At 42.4% G+C, this 20,809-nt stretch overlaps 1 protein-coding gene across 1 annotated transcript; it reads left to right on the forward strand.

Annotated features, from left to right (window-relative positions):
* The first annotated feature begins 109 nt into the window (after window positions 1-109).
* Window positions 110-20,344, forward strand: LOC119899494 (lysyl oxidase homolog 4-like). Its single transcript, XM_038714064.1, has 15 exons — window positions 110-258; window positions 1,127-1,392; window positions 1,472-2,094; window positions 2,994-3,199; window positions 10,091-10,129; window positions 10,254-10,461; window positions 11,785-11,965; window positions 13,473-13,627; window positions 13,727-13,894; window positions 14,315-14,477; window positions 14,566-14,809; window positions 15,690-15,805; window positions 16,196-16,332; window positions 19,185-19,296; window positions 19,388-20,344. Exons 2-15 carry the CDS (start codon window positions 1,128-1,130, stop codon window positions 19,456-19,458), a joined length of 2,688 nt encoding a protein of 895 aa, XP_038569992.1. The 5' UTR covers window positions 110-258; window position 1,127; the 3' UTR covers window positions 19,459-20,344.
* The last annotated feature ends 465 nt before the right edge of the window (window positions 20,345-20,809 follow it).

The raw sequence follows: 20,809 nt of genomic DNA on the forward strand, positions 1-20,809 counted from the left end.
TACCTTTTCCACATTTTCTCTGATAGATGCTGGAAAAGGACAAATGGGACACGATGAAAAGAAGGAAAGGGGGTTTTAAAAAATGAAGAAAATAGGAGGTGTGGATGAAGGAGCAGATCTGAGGGAGTGACAGATGAAGAAAGAGGGCGGGAAAAGAGGAGAATAGAGAGACAGCAGGACCAAACTCACTGCCTTCTTTTTCTCCAGTGCTCTATTCCTTCTTTCTCCTGGTGACTCCAGGCTGAGATCAACAGATAGGTGAGTTCATCAGCGTTTTCATCTCTTGACTTCACATTTTGTCCCAATCCATATTTCCTTCATAATTCAAGATTTCATCACTGCAGCTGCCTGAACTCATCCACACTCATCTCTCCTTTGACACCTTTAATTGTGCCCTCAATAGTCTGAGTTACTGCTTTTATTTACACGTTTGTTTGTACTGTTGCATGTATGTATATATGTAGGTAAATGGACAACAGAATTTGATTGACCCCTGGAAAGATGAATTTACTATAAGGTGTCTTTCATATCTTGTCTCCTCTCGCTCCTTTTCTCTCCAGTTTCTTTCCGTCTGTTAGAAGAAAAGGTTTTAGGATTGGTTGGCAGAATTAATCATCACTCATTAACTAAAATGTCTCTCACAGGCTCAGACCTGCTGCTTTATTTATGTGTGAGAACGTTTTTATGACAATGTTTATTTGCTTGTGTCTGTTGGCTAAATACATGCAGCTAAGCTTGAGGGTTTGCGGAAAGCCAAAGTTTCCGTTGGCTGGATGGAGAGGCTACTTTTAGCTCTGGTTATTACTCCCTCTGCCCTGACTGGCTCAGACCGAGGGCTACATTTTCACAACCTCTCTCAAGTCTCTGACTGTCCTGTAAATGACTGATGATTATTTTAAAGGATGAAAACATCTATCAATCTTTCATTTTACTGTGGAATGTCCCATTAGGGTTAGAAGAGAACTTTCTAATTATATGTTTTGTCAGAGTATGGAATGTGAGTTTCATGGCTTTGCGTGACTTTTTGGGGATTTTTGTGGTAACATGCTTATATATTTAGGGGCTCCTGCATCATGTGCATCTTCTCTGCACTGTTCCATTTCATTCCCATCACCCTTTTCTTCAGGATGCTGGGCCTTAGCTCCCTGTCCACACTCCTCCTGCTTCTCCTCTCCCCCCCGCCGCTGCCTGCCCAGGAGGTGCTTGTGCGTCTAGCAGGCGCAGGCCGGCGCGGTGCAAACGAGGGACGTGTGGAGGTGTTCTACAATGGCGCATGGGGCACAGTGTGTGATGACGAGGTGGATCTTAACCTGGCCAATGTGGTGTGTCGACAGCTTGGCTTCCAACGCGGCTTTACCTGGGCGCACAGTGCCAAGTTTGGCGAGGGACAAGGTATGTCAAGCCAATGAGGTTTAGCTCTGAACACTTATATCTTCTGATTCAATGACTTACCACCCTTTCTTGCTGTTAGGTTTGATCTGGTTGGACAACGTGCGCTGCAAGGGCACAGAGCTCTCTATTGCAGAATGTCGCTCCAATGGTTGGGGAATCAATGACTGCACCCATGCTGAGGACCTGGGGGTCATTTGCAGCCCAGAAAGGAGACCTGGCTCCCCCCCTGTCGCCTTGGAGGAGGCCCCTTCATCCTCCAGGCGCCAACCAAGCCAGCCAAGACAGAGAAACCCACCACCACAGTCTGTGTCCCCTTCAGCTTCGTCCCACATCTCCTCTTCTTCTGCAAGAGGCCATGAGATCGCCCTCCATCGCAACCCAACTTCTTCCCGACGCAGTAGCATCTCGCCGCAGGAAAATGGCCACGAGATCCAGATCTTGCGACGGAATCGAGGCCCGCAGGTTAGCTCAGCTCTGCCACAAGGGCATCAGCTGCCTTCACATCTGGCAAACGGAGCATCCTACAGACAGAGACAGGAGACAGCAAGGGCCAGTCCACAAGCAGTGAGACGAGAGACAGACGGACAGGTAGACAGACAGCCCCAACCCCAGCAATGGAGTGACAGGCATCAGCAGCTCAGCGGAAACCATGTCGAACCAGAGCCTGTGTATCCAGACACGGGACCGGAGACTTACACACAGGTAAAAACACATACATGTAGACAGTGAACCTCTAGTAGCCTACACACCAAAAGAAGAAGTCCAATCTTGATTCGACTTCCATACATAAATGTCATCTGTCAAGCCACAGCCCCCCAGATCTGTTCTAGATCTAGGTCTTATGCAGCCTTTGTTTTTTTTTTTACCTTAATTTATTCAGGGGAGCTTCACTGAGAGGAAGTCTCTCTTTTGCAGGAAGGCCGTGATCACATTCACACTGTTACACCAGTAACAGTGGAAGCTGGCCACTAAGCAGTTGGGGTTATGGGCCTTGCTCAAATGAGGGAGGGCAAGCACTGCTTGGTTTGCTTTCCACACCCAGATTTTACCCATTATTTACCTCCCAGTCACAAGCTCGCTTCTCTAACCTTTGGGCCACCCCTCCCTTAAGTTTAGGATCAAGTCCTGACTCTTTAAACGGGCAAGAAACTCAGACCAGAGGAAATTGCCAGACATTTATCACTTGTGTTTGACTTTCCCTCTTTTCAACTTGCAACTTGAGTTTACACTTTCTTTACCATTGTGTAATCATCATGACACGTATCCCGACACATTAAACATTAAACAAACTCTGTTTTCTGTTAGCTTCCTTCCTGTTGCCTATGTAATGTGGATGATTAGAGGCATTGCAGATCATCTTCATCATCATGTTATTCTCTCCATTGCGTGCTGTCTGCGGATATATTAGTCAACAAAGTCATGTTTATTGACTCAAATTAATCCTTTAGTGTGCTTGACAAAGGCTTGGCTGATGTGGGTTGAGGTTGACGCCTTTAAAAAGTGTGACAGAGATTTTGACGGGCAAAATTTCAGTCAACGTCTTTATTTAGGATGAAGCAGTATTCAATTATTTATCATCTTTAATGTTTTCACCCGGACAGGGATCTGTTCATCTAGAGGAGGCTCGTCTAAGGCCTGTGCTGTCCAGTAACCATGGCGGTCTGGTGACGGAAGGAGTGCTGGAAGTGAAGCATGCTGGGAAGTGGCGTCATGTGTGTAACCATGGCTGGGACCTCAGCAGCAGCCGTGTCGTATGTGGCATGTTAGGATTCCCTGCTGCAGAAGCATTTGACCAAAACGCCTACAGGTGAGTATGTGAGAGTGGAAACAGCAAAGTGACAGAGGAGAAGGGACACAGAGAAAGAGTGTGTGTGGTTATGAAAGGGATGAAAAAGTGCGGTTGACTACACATCCCTTTATGGATTAGGCGGCCCCATGCCTGGATTGCAGTTCCAACCCCTCTGTAGTAGAGGTTAACCACAAGTGCTGTCATTAGTACAACCACACTTGGCACGACATGTCCACTGTGGCATTAGCCATTAGCGGCAGGCCTGTCTGCCCCAGTGGCTGAGTGGGCCTTAATGCAGACTTTTAAAATAGTCTCAGAGAGTATGTTATTAATGTCAGATCCAGACTACAAGAATATGATCATCATTATGGTGTGTGTCTTTACATGAAACCTTTACATGGTTTCTAATCTCATATAATTAAGAAACCCCCAGTGAAAACTGTGTACAGTGGCACTTTCTAATGCAAAGTAGTGTGTCTGAAAATCTGTGTACTCACTTCTAGTCAACCTATAGTAAGGAGATATACTATTGAGGAATCTCTTTTTCTCTATCAATATCGTTAGTCTAAAATAATAACAAAAAGCTCTTAAACCCACTTTACACTACTTACCCAGCATCAAACACCAAAGTTAGCAGCTAGCTGGTGGACATTTCAGATATTTCCCTCAGGAGATGGTAGAGAAAAACAACTAGAGAGTGAACATTGGACTCATCAAGTGGCCGAAACACGACTCCAAATGGATGGTTAAGTTGCTCCATAACTGCTGGATGTTTAAATAACAAACTGTTTGCTAACAGCCAAATCAACTAGGAAGGTACATGTCGGTGTTGTGTTCACAGCTTGTTTTGGCTGCCCACATGTGGCCAAAAAAATTTAATGCATGGTAAAATCAAACTGAGTATCTTACTGAACTGGACAGTAAATTTTAACATTTTGTCATTTTAACAAAAAGAAAATGATGATTTGTTCGTTAGCTAGTTTCCGTTTTTGTTTGGTAACTAGCTAGTTAGTTATTTGTTCTTTGCTAAAAGTACAACGTGCTGATATTTAAGTATGTAGTAAAATACAGTCATAGATGAACATTTAGTAGACAGAAAACAAACAGTAAACCCACTGAGTTACAAAAGCTAGTGCAGAGTCTAGGTATGAAAAGACACTGAACTTCAGCTTTCTTTTTGATTTATGTTTTCATAACACTTTTATTGTCACGCAAACATAAATCATTTGCTCAACTAATAATCCCAGGCTGTTGAGCTGATTTTTTTTCCCTATAAATCCAGCTCATCTGTCTAACTTTAGCCATGAATACCAGCTGAAGCACCCTACACAAACCTTCAAAGCGCTTACACACATACCATCAAAACCCTAATACCTCACTTACACACACACACACACACACACACACACACTAATACATCCCTCCCTCCACCCTCATCGCACAGCACCTTATACGAGACCTTACATAAACCATGTACAAGATCCACATGCACACACAAATAAACACAAAAACACACATCTACACTTGTGCACACGCGAACACAACCCTCTGTGTGTCTGTCTGTCTGCCCACAGAGGTCTTTTTATGGCTTGGCTAACATTACAACTGTACTGACCGCTGGCCTGCCCTGCACCATCTGTCTCCCCATGTCACCAATAATTACCCCTTGTGTCCTGCTCTGGTCTGCTCTGGTCTGCTCTGCTCGGCAGCAGGATACAGGCTATTTCTCCTCAGCTGCCCTCTTCACCACCACGGCCACAGCCTAGCAATGAATAACCCTCTCTGAAAGTGTCTTATCTATAAAGGCTTCTTTAGAGCTGTGTTGTTTAGATACAGTGATGTGAGAAACTTCACTACCCTCACTTTTAATTAAGTGGATCTTTTTGGTCAAGCTAGGAGCCCTTTCAAGTCAAAGATGGAGCAAAAACGTAATCAAGACTGTGGCTTGGTTGTCCATCAGACTAACTCTCTATATCTAATCTCAGAATGTTGGACAACACTGAAAAACACCTCAGAGTTGTCTGGAGAAACATCCTGTTTCTGTGCCAAGAGCCCCACCAGCAGCTTGTGTAAAGACTGAACCAGGCCAGAGAATGTTGTTTGTATTTTGTAAACCTCCCCCCAGCTTTGTGGGAGATGAATGGAGCAGCCATTTTCGTCCGACAGTAAACAGCTGAGGAGAGGAGAACAAGCAACATGAGGTGGACCTTTGGCATCTGGTGCCACATTTGTTCACATGTTTTAAACAAGATTTTTATGTTGGTGACTGTCCTTTTGAAAATGTTCCCTGAGGTAGAAATTGTGACGTATCTTATCCACTTAACAACAAGTGCCATTTATAGCAATGCAGTCAGATGCATCTCCACAAACATGGATTGCCATGACATCTTGTACAGACATTCATTGTTCCCAGAGGAGGAAGCCTACCTGATGATTCCTGATGACATTTCTTCTAGCGCCACCATTAGGGTGAAATTTTAGATTTTAGTGAAATGTCTCAGAACGTATTGGATGTCTCGCTATGAAATTTACAGACATTCATGGTCCCCACAGGATGAATCCTAATAGCTTTGGTGATGTCCTGACTTTTCCATAATTCCCGCCAGCTTATCAAAATTTTTACTACATCTCCAGGATGAATAGGACATTTATGTTCCACAGAAAATGTAATGACTTTGGTGATCCTCTGGCCTATACTCTAGCACCACTGTGAGTGTCACATTTGTGCTTTTTGAGAGAAATGTCTTGACTATATCAGATAGATTACCTTGAAATCTGATACAACTTTCAACATGTTCTCGTCTTAGCGCATCAAATACGGATGCTTTGAGTAAGCCTGACAAAGCTATGGTGTGTGAGGTACCCTTCTGAATGAAACGCCTTTATAATATGTGGTATATATGCAGTATATATGCAGTTTTGGTTAAGTTTAAGCACGAAAAACTACTTTGTTAGGTTTAGGAAAACATCGTGTTTTGTGTTGAAAGAAGTACATTATGTGGCAGATGGGTTACATTGGAGTTACTTGAGAGACTAGGGTGTCTCGTATGAAAGCTGAAGGGGACCATGAGCATCAAATACCGATGTTTTGTCAGGCTTTCTCAAAGCTTGGGTATTTGATGCCCTGAGATGAGACCGGGCTCAAACTTTCATGCCCTCATCGGGATGAAATGTAAGAACTTTAATGAGCCCTTAACTCTTCATCTAGAGCCATCATCAGGTCAACATTTTGATTTGAAATTATGACAAAATACCTGCAAATCTGCTGGCATTCCCATCAGCCTCAGGTCTACTTTGTGATAAGAGATCGAACATGGTAAACATAATACCTGCTAAGCATCAGCATGTTGTCATTGTTGCATGTTAGCATGCTAATACTAGCATTTTGCTCACACCACTGTTGTGCTTTTAAGCCTCACAGAGCTGCATGAGTGGCCATAGATTTTTGTTATTGATCCATACATGGAGTAATATATTCCTGGTGGCACCCACTGTGCGGGCAGAGATCCATGCTCTTCTTTGGGGTTTGTGTCCGCTGGAACAGCTGTAATTATGGTCTGAGGGATCCAGGTTCAACTGAACCTGCTGCATGGCTTTTGCTGTGTCAGCACTTCCCTCTCTGACCATGTGGTTGTTTTTTGGTGTGACTGGCGTTGTTAAGTTGCTCAGTGCATTTTTACAGATGTTTAAAATACTCCCCCACTTTGCTGTGCTTACAAAAGGCAAGCGCTAAAGCCATTTTCCAGCTCCCTTGTTCCATCACATCCACACTCTCTTTATAGCTGACAGTAACTTCTTCAGTTCTTCTAATTTACTTTAACTCCCTGCCCCTTCTCCCCTCCTCAGTAGTGACTTTTTTAAAGACCTTTTATGCCTTTGTGGCAATTATGCTAAAACCCACATTTCATGGAAAGTACATCATTATGACCCCTTTGAGTTTTCATTCCATGGAGGTTGATGGGACCGTCTAGAGGCTGTTGTGGAGTCAGTGTGGCAACCTACTGTCTCCTGAGTGAGCCGATTGTTCCAGTCAGACAGTTTGCCTTATGCTGTGTAATAACAGGTTATCTGGCTTTCCTGTCAGTTCCTCTCTCCAGTGTGGCTTATGGTGTGGTCAGAGTTGCATCACGACATTGAGCTGAAGATCCTGAGAAGTAAGAAAATCCTCTCCTGGTTAAGAAGATTCAACAGTGGTGTGGTCAGAACCTGTCTGTTGTGCCTGAGGATTGCTACTGTGTGTTCACATCCCTGCATTTAAATTTCCTCATAAGACCGAGCAAGCCTTAACTCAGCTCCAGCCTGTTTGCGACCTGACAAAAAGCAACATCCAGCTTGCTTTTAACTCTCACTGGGATGGCTGAAATGTGTCTGAAAACCAAAAGAACTTGTTTTTCCTCTTCCTGAGAAGTGCTCATAAAAGTGGCCCTAGAGACTTCTGTCTTACATCACTCGCTTTCCCAGCATGCAGTCATAACGTTGGGTAACGATGCTGGGGGTTTAAAGAGCTCTGTTTTTACAGAGGCAAGGCAGGGAAAGTTGATATGTACGTGCATATTTCCACGTCTGGTGTGTGTGAACCGACATGCTACTGCTCGACCGCACACTAGACACTGCCAAGCAGAGCAGGCAATTATATGGGTAGCACTCTCTCCCTCTTCCTCCCCCTCTTCCAAACCATGAACTAACACCCCCTCAGAGTCTTTCTCTTTCATTTTGATTTACCATTGAGTTAGGAAACAGTTTAAGCTGTGCAAACGCACACACATAGGCTCACACGCATAAGCAGATAGACACAAGGAATACCCAACTCAACCATACACATATACTTATTTACATCACACAAAACCATAGGAATCTGTCACTTCTCATGAACAAGAAGAAAAATCTACCCTGAAACACTGGCTACATTTCTACATTTCCTTAAGATATACCATTTTATGTGTCACATTCCCTTGCAGAGGTGGTATCTCTAGTTTTAGGGATGTTCGTGCTTTCAGACCAGCTAACCAAGGTAAAGGGGAGGAAGGAGGGAAGGATGAAGAAAGAAATGAGAGAGAAAAGAAGGGGTTATGAATGAAAGAAATAAAGAAGCAAAGGGATGAATGAAAGAAGAAGTAAAAGAAAAAAGGAAGAAAGAAGAAAGGACAGATGGGAAGGAAATAAAGAACAGAGAAAGATAGATACTGTAATGTTTTATCACGTGCATAGACTGATCACATGTAAAAAAATGTTGCAACTAAATAGTGAGAATAAAAAAGTACAATATTTTCCTCTAAAATGTAGAGAAATAGAAGTATAAAGGTTCACGAAAGTGTCTGAAATTGTTCTGTAATAACTGTAACTGTCATAATTTTATATCAATATACAATATATTTTTTATGTAAATTGTGGTCGCTCATAATGAACCTACCGAGAATTTTTCACATAACTCTGCAGTTCCCCCAGCTCTACGGGCTTTTTAAACATCTTTAGTGTTGAGGTTCACTCTCACTGCTCTCCAGCAGCAGCAGGCAGCTGTTCAACACAAAAGCTCTGATAAACCCACTGTACACTACCTCCCCAGCACCAAACAGCAGACAGACAAAATTAGCAGCTGGCTGGTGAACACAGCGGAGCATTTAGCTGCTGAAGAGACAGATATAAAAATATAAAATATTTTTTTAAAAGAAATGTATCCACCAGAGGAGGCCAGTTGTCTAAATTACATTTCTCCACTGATGGACTGCTGCACACACAATCATAAAATAATGTGACTGTGGAAACTTGAGGGTGGAAATTTCCTTTCACTGTGAAAGATAAATGCACAGTTTGCCCTTCACTTTCTGGCCTGATTGTAGATGATTTGTGGTGCACATGTTCCATATGGTCTACAGTCTTCTGATTGTGGGCTTCCTTTTAGGCCCTTCCAGCGTTCAACACATTTCTCATCTAATGTTGGGATTGTGCATAATAACCTGTGGAATACAAGGATTCTAAGGGTTCTCCTGGAGAAGAAACGTTCCACGTTTAAGGTTGCCAAATATTTAATTGCATCATGAATCTGCGGTATGTACGGTAAAATCTCCTCCTGTCTATACTTGGTGTTCTGACTCATTTAATTCCAGTACATTCATGAAAGGCATCAGTCACACTGCACCTGTCTGTGGTCACACTGGCCTAGTGGTCTGCTCTAGTGTGTGTATGTGTGTGTGTGTGTGTGTGTGTGTGTGTGTGTGTGTCACAGAGGGACATTTCCCAGACTTTGACTGGGTTGTGAATCATTCTTTTATTTAATTCTCTTTTTTAGATTTTAGCAAAGTGTGTGTGTGTGTGTGTGTGTGTGTGTGTGTGTGTGTGTGTGCGTGCGTGTGCGTGTGCCTCTGGCGTGGGGGGCTCATTTTGTGTATACACACTGTTTCCCTTCAGGATTCGAATCTAGTTTAAGGTGTTGGCTTCTCGCAGAGATTAATGTAGTGGCGTATAAATTTTTTTCCCCACATGGATGTCCCAAACCAGACATCCAATGTAGACACATAGACAAACGCAGAAACAGAAATACCCATGAATGTAGAATCGGAAGATCTAAAAATTGTCATGACAATAAGGTGGTGGTCTGAGGACAAAGAAAGTAAGATAGATAGAGTTATGTGATCCGTTATTGTAAATATCCCTCTCTCCTCCTCACCTCCTGTCTCCTAAATAGGGGCTATGTTTATCCAAAGAGACACACACCCTTTCCAGCACGTTGTGTCTGTAGCTTGAAGTTTGTTTATTTAAGGTTTGATAGACAGACTGGAAGATGTCATTGAAGAGAAGAAAGGATGATTGAGGAGGAGCACAGGAGCAGACTGTGGGAGTGCATAGGACTGCCGGTTGTTTAGTCTACGGGATGTATAGATCCACAATTGTAAAAGTGTCTCTTTCTTTCAGGAAACTGTGGGACTCCAAGTTAGCCGATCCGTCTTCCAGGTAAAATCAACCACTGCTCTTTGAAGGGTGTACCTTTATAACTTAAAGTCATGTGACAAATTATAATATATCTCTTGTGTCTCTCAATGCTTTGTCTTCCTCCTCCACTTGTTTCCACACCCAGGTTGAGGACACAGATCAGTAAGAAGGCCTACTGGGTGGAGAAGGTGCAGTGTCAGGGAGTGGAGGCCTCTCTATCGCAGTGCCAGGCACAGCCATCACTCGCCAGGAGTGATATCCCGTGCCGTGGTGGCATGCACGCTGTGGTCCGTTGTGTCCCTGGATCCCAGTTTGCACGCTATGGTAGAGCACCTGCTCCACCTGCTGTGCCAGTGAGTGTGGAGGGGGAAGTAAAACCATATAGATTGTGAACAAATGTGTAAAAAATTAAGGAAATAGCTTGATATTTTAAGAAATATGCTTTTTCGTTTTCTTGCAGAGCGTTAGATAAGACAATACCACTCTCAAATCTGTGTGTTAGCTAAATAGTTGAAGCTACAGTCAGAAGGCAGCTTAGCTCAGCTTAACGTAAAGACTGAAAGTAGTGGGAAAAAGCAAGCCTGACTCTGCCCAGTGTTTAATACTGTAAAAGCATATAACAGTTAAGTTGCCAGCACCTCTAAATTTTGTTTATTCTGTAATGTTACACAAACACAAATGTAAAAACCACAGGTTGTGGTTTACAGGGTTGTGCTGTTTTATTTTTCCTGTATCAGCACATCAACTCCTTACAAACACAACTTGTCTTTTTCACGTCTGTTTGTGCACGAATTAAACACGATATGTGTTAACAATTTCTAATATTTAGATATGCTTGAAGGTGGATTCTGTTATCTTCAGACAATGTCAGGCTAGGTGTTGCACCCTGCCACCAATGTATAGGCTGAGCTAAGCTAACCAGACGGAAGATCAATCTTCCCATCAAACTCTCGGCAAGAAATTAAACAAGTTATTTCCAAAAATGTCAACTATTCCAGTGAAATAGATAAATTACAAAACATGTTATCGTAATACTGTAATAATATTATGGTTATGACTCTAGTTCCTACATTTGAAGTCTATATATTAAACTAGCGAGAATGCTAAAGCACATGCTAAGAAATACCAGAAAAGGGAAACTGTCTGTCTTTGCAAAATTTGCCTTCTGGCACCTTTAGCTCAACAATTACATCACATTATATCTTGTTTGTTTAATACTTACCAAAACACACACATTGCAGTTTTATTGGGTCTTCAGATAGATATTGGCTAGCTGTTTCTCTCTGTTTCCAGTCGTTGTGTTAAGCTAATGTAATCATCTCCAGGCTTTGGTATTAAACTTCTCAACTAACTTTAAGCAAGAGAGTGAAAATGTCAAACTATTCCTTTAAAAATAATAATTGCTAGCCTCAATCAGTCTGTTGCATTGTGTAGAGATGAGGATCTCAGATTCAGATTTGAACACTTTTGTGTATGAGCTTCAAGAAATGTCACCTGGTGCAGCTGTTGAACAGTTAACACTCATATATAAAACAAATGTTATAAGACTGAAATATAGTTTATTTGGCAGTTTTCTGTTGAACCTGAATTATCCAGATCCAGACAGACTTTAATAAGATTTCCAGATCATTTCACAAACTTCCATTACTCACCTAAACTCTTCCATTTTTCTTCAGGCAGTCGTGCGTCTGAAGGCCGGGCCCCGGGTCGGGGAGGGCCGTGTTGAGGTGCTGAAGGAGGGGAAATGGGGTACTGTATGTGACCACCTGTGGGGCATCACTGCAGCCAGCGTGGTCTGCAGAGAGCTGGGCTTTGGGACGGCCAAAGAGGCCCTCACCAGGGCTGAGCTCGGACAGGGTGAGATAGGACACATAAACATAGCCACACACATAGTATACACAAAGTCAAACTGTACCTTGAAGTCTTTCTGGTGCTTTCCAGTGATTCATTTACATAGCTTTACTCACCATTACTAGTGAGGTCTAGGTGGGAGTCATCTATGTCTAAACAAAACTATAATTGGGTCTTTATTTGTCCCCTTGTCCTATAGTGAACAGATAAAGTCATTCATAAAATCATTAAGAGTGTAAAAAGACCCCCGGCTACTGACCTGATACGTGTTAAATGGTACAGACTTTGAATTAGTGCCATGCACTTTGAGCATGATTAGTTTAGCTCAGTGATCCTTTAGACTAAACACTTTTCAGCCTAAATGTCTGTTGCTAAACGCAGCACTCCAAGAACCATGGACCCAAGCAGACAAATAAACCCTGAGGAAATGTTTACAGGCTGACTTCTACTTCTATCGGTGAAGCCAATTGTTGAGGAACTCTCCCCATGACCAATTATACAAGTGTAAACTATGCTGGAATGTTCCAGCGACTAAAACAATGCCCTGTGTTGTTGTCAAAATAAACCTGTTGTATGTGAAAAGTTAGCTGAGCTTTGAAACCGGGATGTCAGGCAATCAGCACTGAGCAAGACCAAAGGTTCAGACACATTGTGATTACTTTGGCACTGCTTTTGTTGTGGGCACGAAAATATAGCCACTGGACTGAAAGATTTTCCTAAGATATAGACCCCCCCCCCTTTTCACATACTCAGTTATAGTCTTTTCTTTCCTGCCGTGCCTCTGTAGTAACTCTGTAATCACGTTCATTTCCTCACATTATCTTTCCGCCCAAATGAGCACATAGCATCTCTTATAATGGTGGGTGCATTCCCTTGTCTTTACTTAATGAAGGAACTCATGGAAACCACTCGAGTGTTACTTTTAGGGCTCTATTAAAGTAGGTGCTATGGCGCAATTATGTCTGAATAATGAACACAGTTAAATGGAGCACTGTGGCTTTTAATGTCTCAGGATAGTTTACCGGAGTTATGTGAACAAATAAGATATAAGAGATGACTCTGTGTGCCACAGGAGCGATGAGAAGGCTAATGGGTAGTGCAGTAAGAGAAGAGCAACTTGAAGCTACACTTAATGACATCATTAGCTATTTAAATCCAAATTATAGGGCTTTATAGGGCTTTAGCCTGGGCCTCACACACCTACACAAACATAGATGTGTTGAAAGATTTCCATTTTGCCAATTTGGTTTTCTATTTTAGTTTATAAAGCACAGCCCTGGTGTGCAGTCGAGTGTACAATAATTTAGACAGAAAGATTTCTGGCTAAGCTCACTTTCAGAACCACATCAGAGGCCCGGATCTTGTCTGGGGTCTTAATACCTCTCTGTGGACATGTGCGGTGCAGAGCCATCAGGTTTTAGAGTGTGTGTGTGTGTGTGTGTGTGTGTGTGTGTGTGTGGTAAGACACATGTGAATCAATGAACTGTCACTCCACGCCCTTTTTCTTATGCAGGTACTGGTCTCATCCACATGAACAGCGTGCAGTGTACAGGCAGGGAGAAGTCAATTACAGAGTGTACCTACAGACAGGTGCCGCTTTACACCTGCAAACACAGCCAGGACGTGGCGGTCCGCTGCAACGTCCCCAGCACTGGCTTGCAGACCACGGTAGGAAACAAGAGGAGACATGCCTACATATTCACTGACAGGCATTTAGCAGTATTTACGGACTAGCAAGGAAACACTTTCCCTTCTCTTAACCCTCAGGTGCGTCTGGCAGGAGGGCGAGAGCCGGCAGAGGGCCGTGTGGAGGTGCTGATGGAGGTTGGAGGGGTGAAGCGTTGGGGCTCCGTCTGTAGTGAGAACTGGGGCATCAACGAGGCCATGGTGGTCTGTCGACAGCTGGGCTTGGGCTTTGCCTCAAGAGCTCATCAGGTAAACAAGAGAATAGAATATGTTGATGTTTTCTGCAAGTTTCTGGCTCCTCTTCTGCTTCTGCTTTTGTTCTGTGTGCTCCAGTATTTTCTTCTCTCTTTCTCCCTCTCTGTCTTGCTGTTTGTGTGCCTGTGCTGTGTTATTACCGAGGCCTGAGGTAATTACAGGCTTCTCAAACGTCCACTTCCAGCAAACCGAAAATAAAAGGAGAAATTTACAGAGCAAACAAGCTGAAAATAGAACTGTGCATGGAAAGGGCAGCATGAATGTGTTTTGGGGGGGGGGACATTTAACGCGCAGTTTTCAAATTGTGAGTAGGAGTGGAAAATGTGATCATGTGCACTGATAGTTCCTAATAAAAAAGTTTTTTTCTTTATTGCAGAGGCTGCAGTGTTTAATTCTTCTTGTGTCTCTGTGCAGGAGACCTGGTACTGGCCTGGCTCTTCTGGTGCTGGTGAGGTGGTTCTGAGTGGAACTCACTGCGTCGGCACTGAGATGTCCATCCAGCAGTGTCGCAGAAACACAAATGTCTACTGTCCCAGAGGAGGAGATGGCAGGGCTGCAGGCGTCACGTGTGTAGAAAGTGAGTCAAAAAACAGCAAACACATGAACAAAAACGTATTTTTAGTGCAAAGACAGGGAAATTAAGTCTTGTGTCTTGACCCCTGTAGCTGCTCCGGACCTTGTCGTGGATGCCCAGCTCGTCCAAGAGACGGCATACCTGGAGGACCGACCCCTCCACCTGCTGACATGCGCTAATGAGGAGAACTGCCTATCCTCCTCTGCCGCCCGGATGAACTGGCCCTATGGACACCGCCGCCTGCTGCGCTTCTCCTCCCGCATCATGAACGTGGGCCGCGCCGACTTCCGACCCCGAGCCAGCAGAGAAAGCTGGACGTGGCACCAGTGTCACAGGTGAGACTGGGAGGAGGAAGGCTCCATAACCTGAACCAGAAATTTACAAGTGTTTGCTCCAAGCTGCTTTCAGGATTTCATTTGAACCAACAGCTGCTCATTTTTTTACGCCTTCAACCAGATAGGAAGTAACTATGTGGTGATTTAAGCTGCTTCAGAGTTTGGTTAAAAAAGAAAAGCTGCATAACCTCCTCCATGGCAGAGGAGTGAGCATCATTATGGGGTGGCAAAAGAAAAACAAGAATTTTGCAAAGGACACAGTTGCTACCGGAGGTAAAGATATATCATGTCTGCAGCAAAATGTGAATGGAAAGTGCAGTGAGATTTTTGAGATCTAGACTATAAATAATCAAACACATAAATAAAGTATGTTATTTAAAGCAATAAACACAATCTTTTATCCTCCAAAATGATGTTTACAATAAACATCCTCCTCACTGGTCAACCCGTTGTTACAGTCAGAGGCATGACTGCACTCAGAGCCGCCTGGCTTCTTATCTCAGTGGTTGTGGTTTTGCGTCCCAAAAGGAGAGGCACAGCTCGGTGTCTCTCCCAGCCACAACCCAATCACTACCTCCCCAACCAGCAAACACATGGTTTGACTTTCAGCTTCTGGTACAGTCTTTTTCGGGAATGTCTCTGTAATGAGAGAAAGTGCGACACCAAACTGATATCTATCTGCCCACTTGTGTTTTTACAATTGTTGTCTGTGTCTGTTTGACGCCTTCGCAACAACGTGACAGGATTTATAGCTGCTATATTTTTTTTCACAGGATAATGATGAACTGTAAAAACAGCAGCAATGGAGATCTTTCCTTGTTACTCTGATAACTTTTTCTTTACTTCCTTCTTAATTTTGCCACTCTGATCCAATTCTCAGGCACTACCACAGCATTGAGGTGTTCACTCACTATGATCTACTGACCATCAATGGGACCAAGGTGGCTGAAGGTCACAAGGCCAGCTTCTGTCTGGAGGACACCTATTGCCCTGACGGTACGACAAATGGCATATTAATGTTACACAAATCTGCTTTTTGAGGGAAATCTGGAAACGAGAGCAGAATCGTGACAAACAAGGGATTCAAGAATACATAAAAGTGCAATGCTGAAATCCCATAATGAGCATTCAAAGACTGGCTGTAAGATCGGAGGCCAAGCCTAAATTCATCTTGGCTTCACAAAACCCAGACAGCTTTATGCAGCTTAGATCCTTTCTATTCATTTGACGGCCCCCCAAAAAAGATCTAGGTTTTAAATCATGTTCTTATAATTTCAGGCTTTTGGTAGAAATTCACATCCACAGTGACTGACGGCAAAGAAGATTTACACAACATGGTCTTCTCTTTTTACCTCTCCTCACAACTGTTTTATTTTCTCCTACAAGGTATCCATAAACGGTATGCCTGCTATAACATGGGAGAGCAAGGGATCTCAGTCGGCTGCTGGGACACCTACCGCCACGACATTGACTGCCAGTGGATCGACATCACAGACATACGACCCGGCGAATACATCTTCCAGGTTTGGAGGCTTTGTTTCTAACTCCTGATTCTATTAAGCAGACTGCTCAGCAGTCTGTAGAGTTCATTGTGAAATTGTTAGTTCAATAAAAATGCAACGGGAAAAAATTATCCACACTCAAATCTTCATGGTGAAATTAAATCATTTTAGTAGCTTACACAACTTCTTTGGTAGGGTGGAGAAAAAGAAAAAACAGAGCAAACACAGGGCTTGGTGTTTCAACATCTGAAGGCACACAAGAGATAAAAGCTGTGATTAAAGACTATAATTTCAGATAAATGGCTCTTGGCTGTTTCAGGTGTACAGTATGTATGTAGTTTTAGGGGTGTGTGCGTATTTAAGGAAAGTGAATTTAGTCTGGATTTATATAGAAAGTAGACCTGCTATTAGTCTACTCTTTCAGAAAGTACAGGCCTTTTTGCTGTGGAACAGCTCTGTCAGCACTTTTCATTTCTACTGAGTTTCATGTTTGAAAGTTTGTTGGTTCAATGTCGCATGTCTCTTCTATTTCTAGACATGCAATCTGCCGTGGGGACTACTCATCCATCCTCCCTCCATGTCATTTGTTCTATTTTTTTTCCTGACAGCTTAGTGGCAGCAAAATGATTATGTTTACAGTTCAGTTATTTTCTGAGTGTTTACATAAAATCAAGATGAGAAGAAGTTTAACTTGAGCGTGTGTGCGTGTGAGAGAGAGAGAGCCTGTATACATGTGACGAGCCTCGTGTTGAGAGATAAAACCACATACATGCCGTAAAGCAGGGATCCTCTGTTGCCACGGCGACGAGATACAGCAGCACTGTGCGGTTGGGATCGTGGTTCAACAGTAGTTGAGCTGCTCGTAAATTTGTGTAAGAAGTGAGAGATGGAAGGAGGGCACGGATGATCTCCCGTCTTTCATGCAGCTGGGCGTTTCTTTGGGTCTTTACTAAGAGACACAGGGTGGCAGCCATTTTTAGGACTATACATTTAAGCCGATGAGTCACGTCCACTTCAGCTTGATTGCTCCTGATTGCTCCGTCATTTAAAAATCAGCTGCACAACCTCAACGTCTTTTACATGACAGTGACGACCTTTCATTGTTCTGTAAAACAGGCTGTGGGCCCTTTGTTTCACATTATTACAAGAGCCTTTAAAAGGGCATCAACTGCCACCAAGTTAATATGGTGTTTTACACCGGTACTATAACATATGTGCTGAAATCATTGGCTGCTCTCAACATACTAAATTAAAAATATATGAACCGAACTTGTCTGAAAACGTAATGAGAAAGTATCATAACTATGAATATTTTACATCTAGAATTTTTGTCCGTAAATATAATTGGAACCACAACATTTATACTGTATGTAAAAATAAAAATTAAACTGGGTTGCTTTGTTGAATATGTGGTCAGGTTATCTGTTTGATGTGTGCATCAGGAAAATTCATTTGTGTGTTTTTTCTTATATATGGCAGGCAGGCAGACAGACAGGGTGGAAAACAACAAGCCATGGCAACCAACCATGGCTACAGCCTAATGACAGGCTGCAACTTGAATCCGAACCCAAAACTGTCATCTGCATCTCTGGTCCTTTTTCCCCCTGCATGGAGATAACAGTGGAAACTGATGTCATGCCGTGCTTGAACCCCCAATTTATACATCATGAGCCATATAGAAATGCAGAAGACAGTAATCCTGTGGTTGGCCCCACAGAATACCAGTTGTTTCCTAACTGTCTGAAGTAAACTGTTACTATCTCATTTGTTCCCTTACTTGATGAAAAAGACACTCCTGGCAGTGTTCATGGTACTTTGTCAGGCAACCTCAGGCTCCCCCATAGGACAAACATTTGCAAGAATGTTGTCGAGATATTTCGTCAGCAGTCATAATCAGAGGTCAAACTGATTTTATAGTGTTTGTATTATGGGCTAATTTTCCTATCTTTTCTTTCCTATCTTGGTCTTTCAATTTGAAAGTATTATTTATGGATTTCACATTCAGATTTTGTAAAGCTTTCCCTCAAAGCCCTGCCCTCGCACTCAAACAGCCCCTGCTTGCATTTAGATTTGTTCTGCTTCTCCTTAAACTATGAATCTTTATTCCCAGACAGGGAAAGGAGTCATTGACAGTCAATGCAGGTGGAAGGTGAATATCCTAAGTATATGTTGGAAAAGTGCCTGACAGGACACAAGCACTTTTCCAAGTAAAGCAAAAGAACAGCATTAGTGTGGGAATACATTTCCATCAGTCTTTGCATATTTACAAATAAAGTCATTTGACCTCACAGATCATCGTACTTCATTCAAACTCGACAGAAATAAAATAAAACTGTCTTGTCTTTACACTGTTCCAACAATCAACAATTCTGGTTTGGTCTAAATAAACACTTAATTCACAGAATTAGATGTAAAAATATCGGGAGACGAGTGAGAGGAGGGTCGGGCGTGAGAGAGGCAGCAGGGAGGTTATATTCTGGTGTATTTAAAGACTATTTCCAGTTAAACAAAAATGATCTTACTCTTTAATAAAAAGGTCTTATAAAGGGTCCTTTTCCACAATGCTGTCAGACACTTATAATGTCAGCCTGTCAGTAGCAAAAACAAGCACCTTTACTGGATGGACATTGAGAGTGCAGAAGAATAACAGCCCTGTTTTGCTGCTGTCGACTGCAGTGGTCTCGCTCAATACTGGACCAATTTCAAAAATAGTTGTCCCCATTAGTCATTTAGACACAAAAACATAGGAAAATAGGGTGCAGGTTGAAAAATACCAAGTTTCACGTTAATAAATCTGAACTGAAAACTGTACTCAACTGTGAGGAGAATGACTGACTGCAGCATCTTATATCTCATCTATTTTATATTTACAGGTGGAGGTCAACCCTTCCTTAGACATGGCTGAGTCTGATTTCCAGAACAACGTTATGCGCTGCCGGTGCAAATACGATGGAGCCCGAGTTTACATGTTTGGATGCCATGCAGGTACAGGGACTTTTTCAGTGCACACAAATCCTCAGCACTTCCCCTATATGTTGCCATGTATTCGTCTTCACTCTCTGTCTGTTTTCTTCAGGTGATGCTTACAGTGCCGAGGTTGAGGACTTGTTTGACCACCAACGTCAGATCTCCAACAACTTCCTGTGAATTAAGGAACACGCAGATTAGGACAGAAAAACTGTACAACTCCTCACAACACCTCAACATGTCAGGGGAAGGAGGATGAATGACAATGACATGCCAGTAAACAGAAAGATGAGGGTCAGAGAGAGGAGGGTGGGACTATGGGAGGGACTTCATGCAAAAAATGACTAATTAGAATCCTGTGACTGATCTGTCATCAGCAATGACTGTTCCTGTTAGAAAGTCAAAGAGCTAAAAGGAGGCCGTCACAAGCATCATGTCACCATGATAAAACAGAGTAGTTTACAATTTTAAAGATTTGTCTTGAATTTTGCAACAAATTTAATTACCTTGATCAAAACATAACCACAGTTAAGAGAGTAATGACATGAAGCCGCATAAGAACAACCTTTCTTTCACAGTACATCATCAGGCTGCCGTCCAGATAAGATCAACCCAGGTAACAGACTGTCTACAACACTCTGTAAATGCTTCCCGTGCTTTCATATTACGAATGCAGTATTTCCTGTTACAACTGTGTGGGTTTTGGATGAGAATTTTTTACTTCATGGTGCTATTTTGCCATATTTGAATAAATATTGTAATGTATTGCAAATGTATTGTCATGTACAGTTTTATATTACCTCTCTGGAATATTGTGCTTTAGGTCTAATTTATGCAGAATTTATGCAGAATTTTAATGTACTTTTGAGTTGAATCTTGTCCCTGTGTGGCTGTGTTTTGTTTTGTTAATTTTATTATGATAAGTATTTCAATTTGTTTGTTTTATACCTGTTTAACATCATAAACATCAGATGAGATCTGGTTTTGTACCACAGTATTGCGCCTTTAACAGTACTTCATAATGGTAGTTAAAGAATAAATGTCAAATTGACAAACTGTATGGTTATTTGAGGCATGGTTATTTGACTGCAGAGTTTTCTAACGTAGTTCAAAGGTAAAAGTTAATGTTAAAGTTTCTGCAGAACGTTTGTGGAATCTGCTAACTTGCTGAAAGAGATTCCCTTATTGATCTGACTAGATGGATAATATTTTTCATACTGTTATAATCTTATTATAAAAGATAAATAACTAAATGAAACCAAGTCCAGTTTCCCTTGATTTTAACTGTCCTGGGCGCAGACAAAATGACAAGTTACTCCTTGATAGCTGATCAGGCAGTTTGAAAGTTTGATCCCAGCAGCATGTAGACTCCATTGCTTCCCTCAGCAGATTTCAAATGTATCTAAAAAAAAAAATCCAACAGCAACTGGGTTCCCATTAGTCTGAGCTAACCCACGTTTTATGGTTGTTTCCAACCTCATTCCCACTGATGAACACATACAAACACTGGAAGCTCTCATATGTGCCCTTT

Source organism: Micropterus salmoides, unplaced genomic scaffold (assembly GCF_014851395.1).
Source record: "Micropterus salmoides isolate LMB-PRFRI ecotype aquatic unplaced genomic scaffold, ASM1485139v1 Ms_hic_scaffold_12, whole genome shotgun sequence".
In the NCBI taxonomy this organism is placed as follows: Eukaryota; Metazoa; Chordata; class Actinopteri; order Centrarchiformes; family Centrarchidae; genus Micropterus; species Micropterus salmoides.

Bases quoted from the DNA above. Each gene is read 5' to 3' on its own strand.
- LOC119899494 (XM_038714064.1), top strand. From the start codon at position 1,128: ATGCTGGGCCTTAGCTCCCTGTCCACACTCCTCCTGCTTCTCCTCTCC. The intron at 3,200-10,090 runs GTGAGTATGTGA...TCTTTCTTTCAG, and splicing joins TTTGACCAAAACGCCTACAG to GAAACTGTGGGACTCCAAGT. The intron at 19,297-19,387 runs GTACAGGGACTT...TGTTTTCTTCAG, and splicing joins CATGTTTGGATGCCATGCAG to GTGATGCTTACAGTGCCGAG.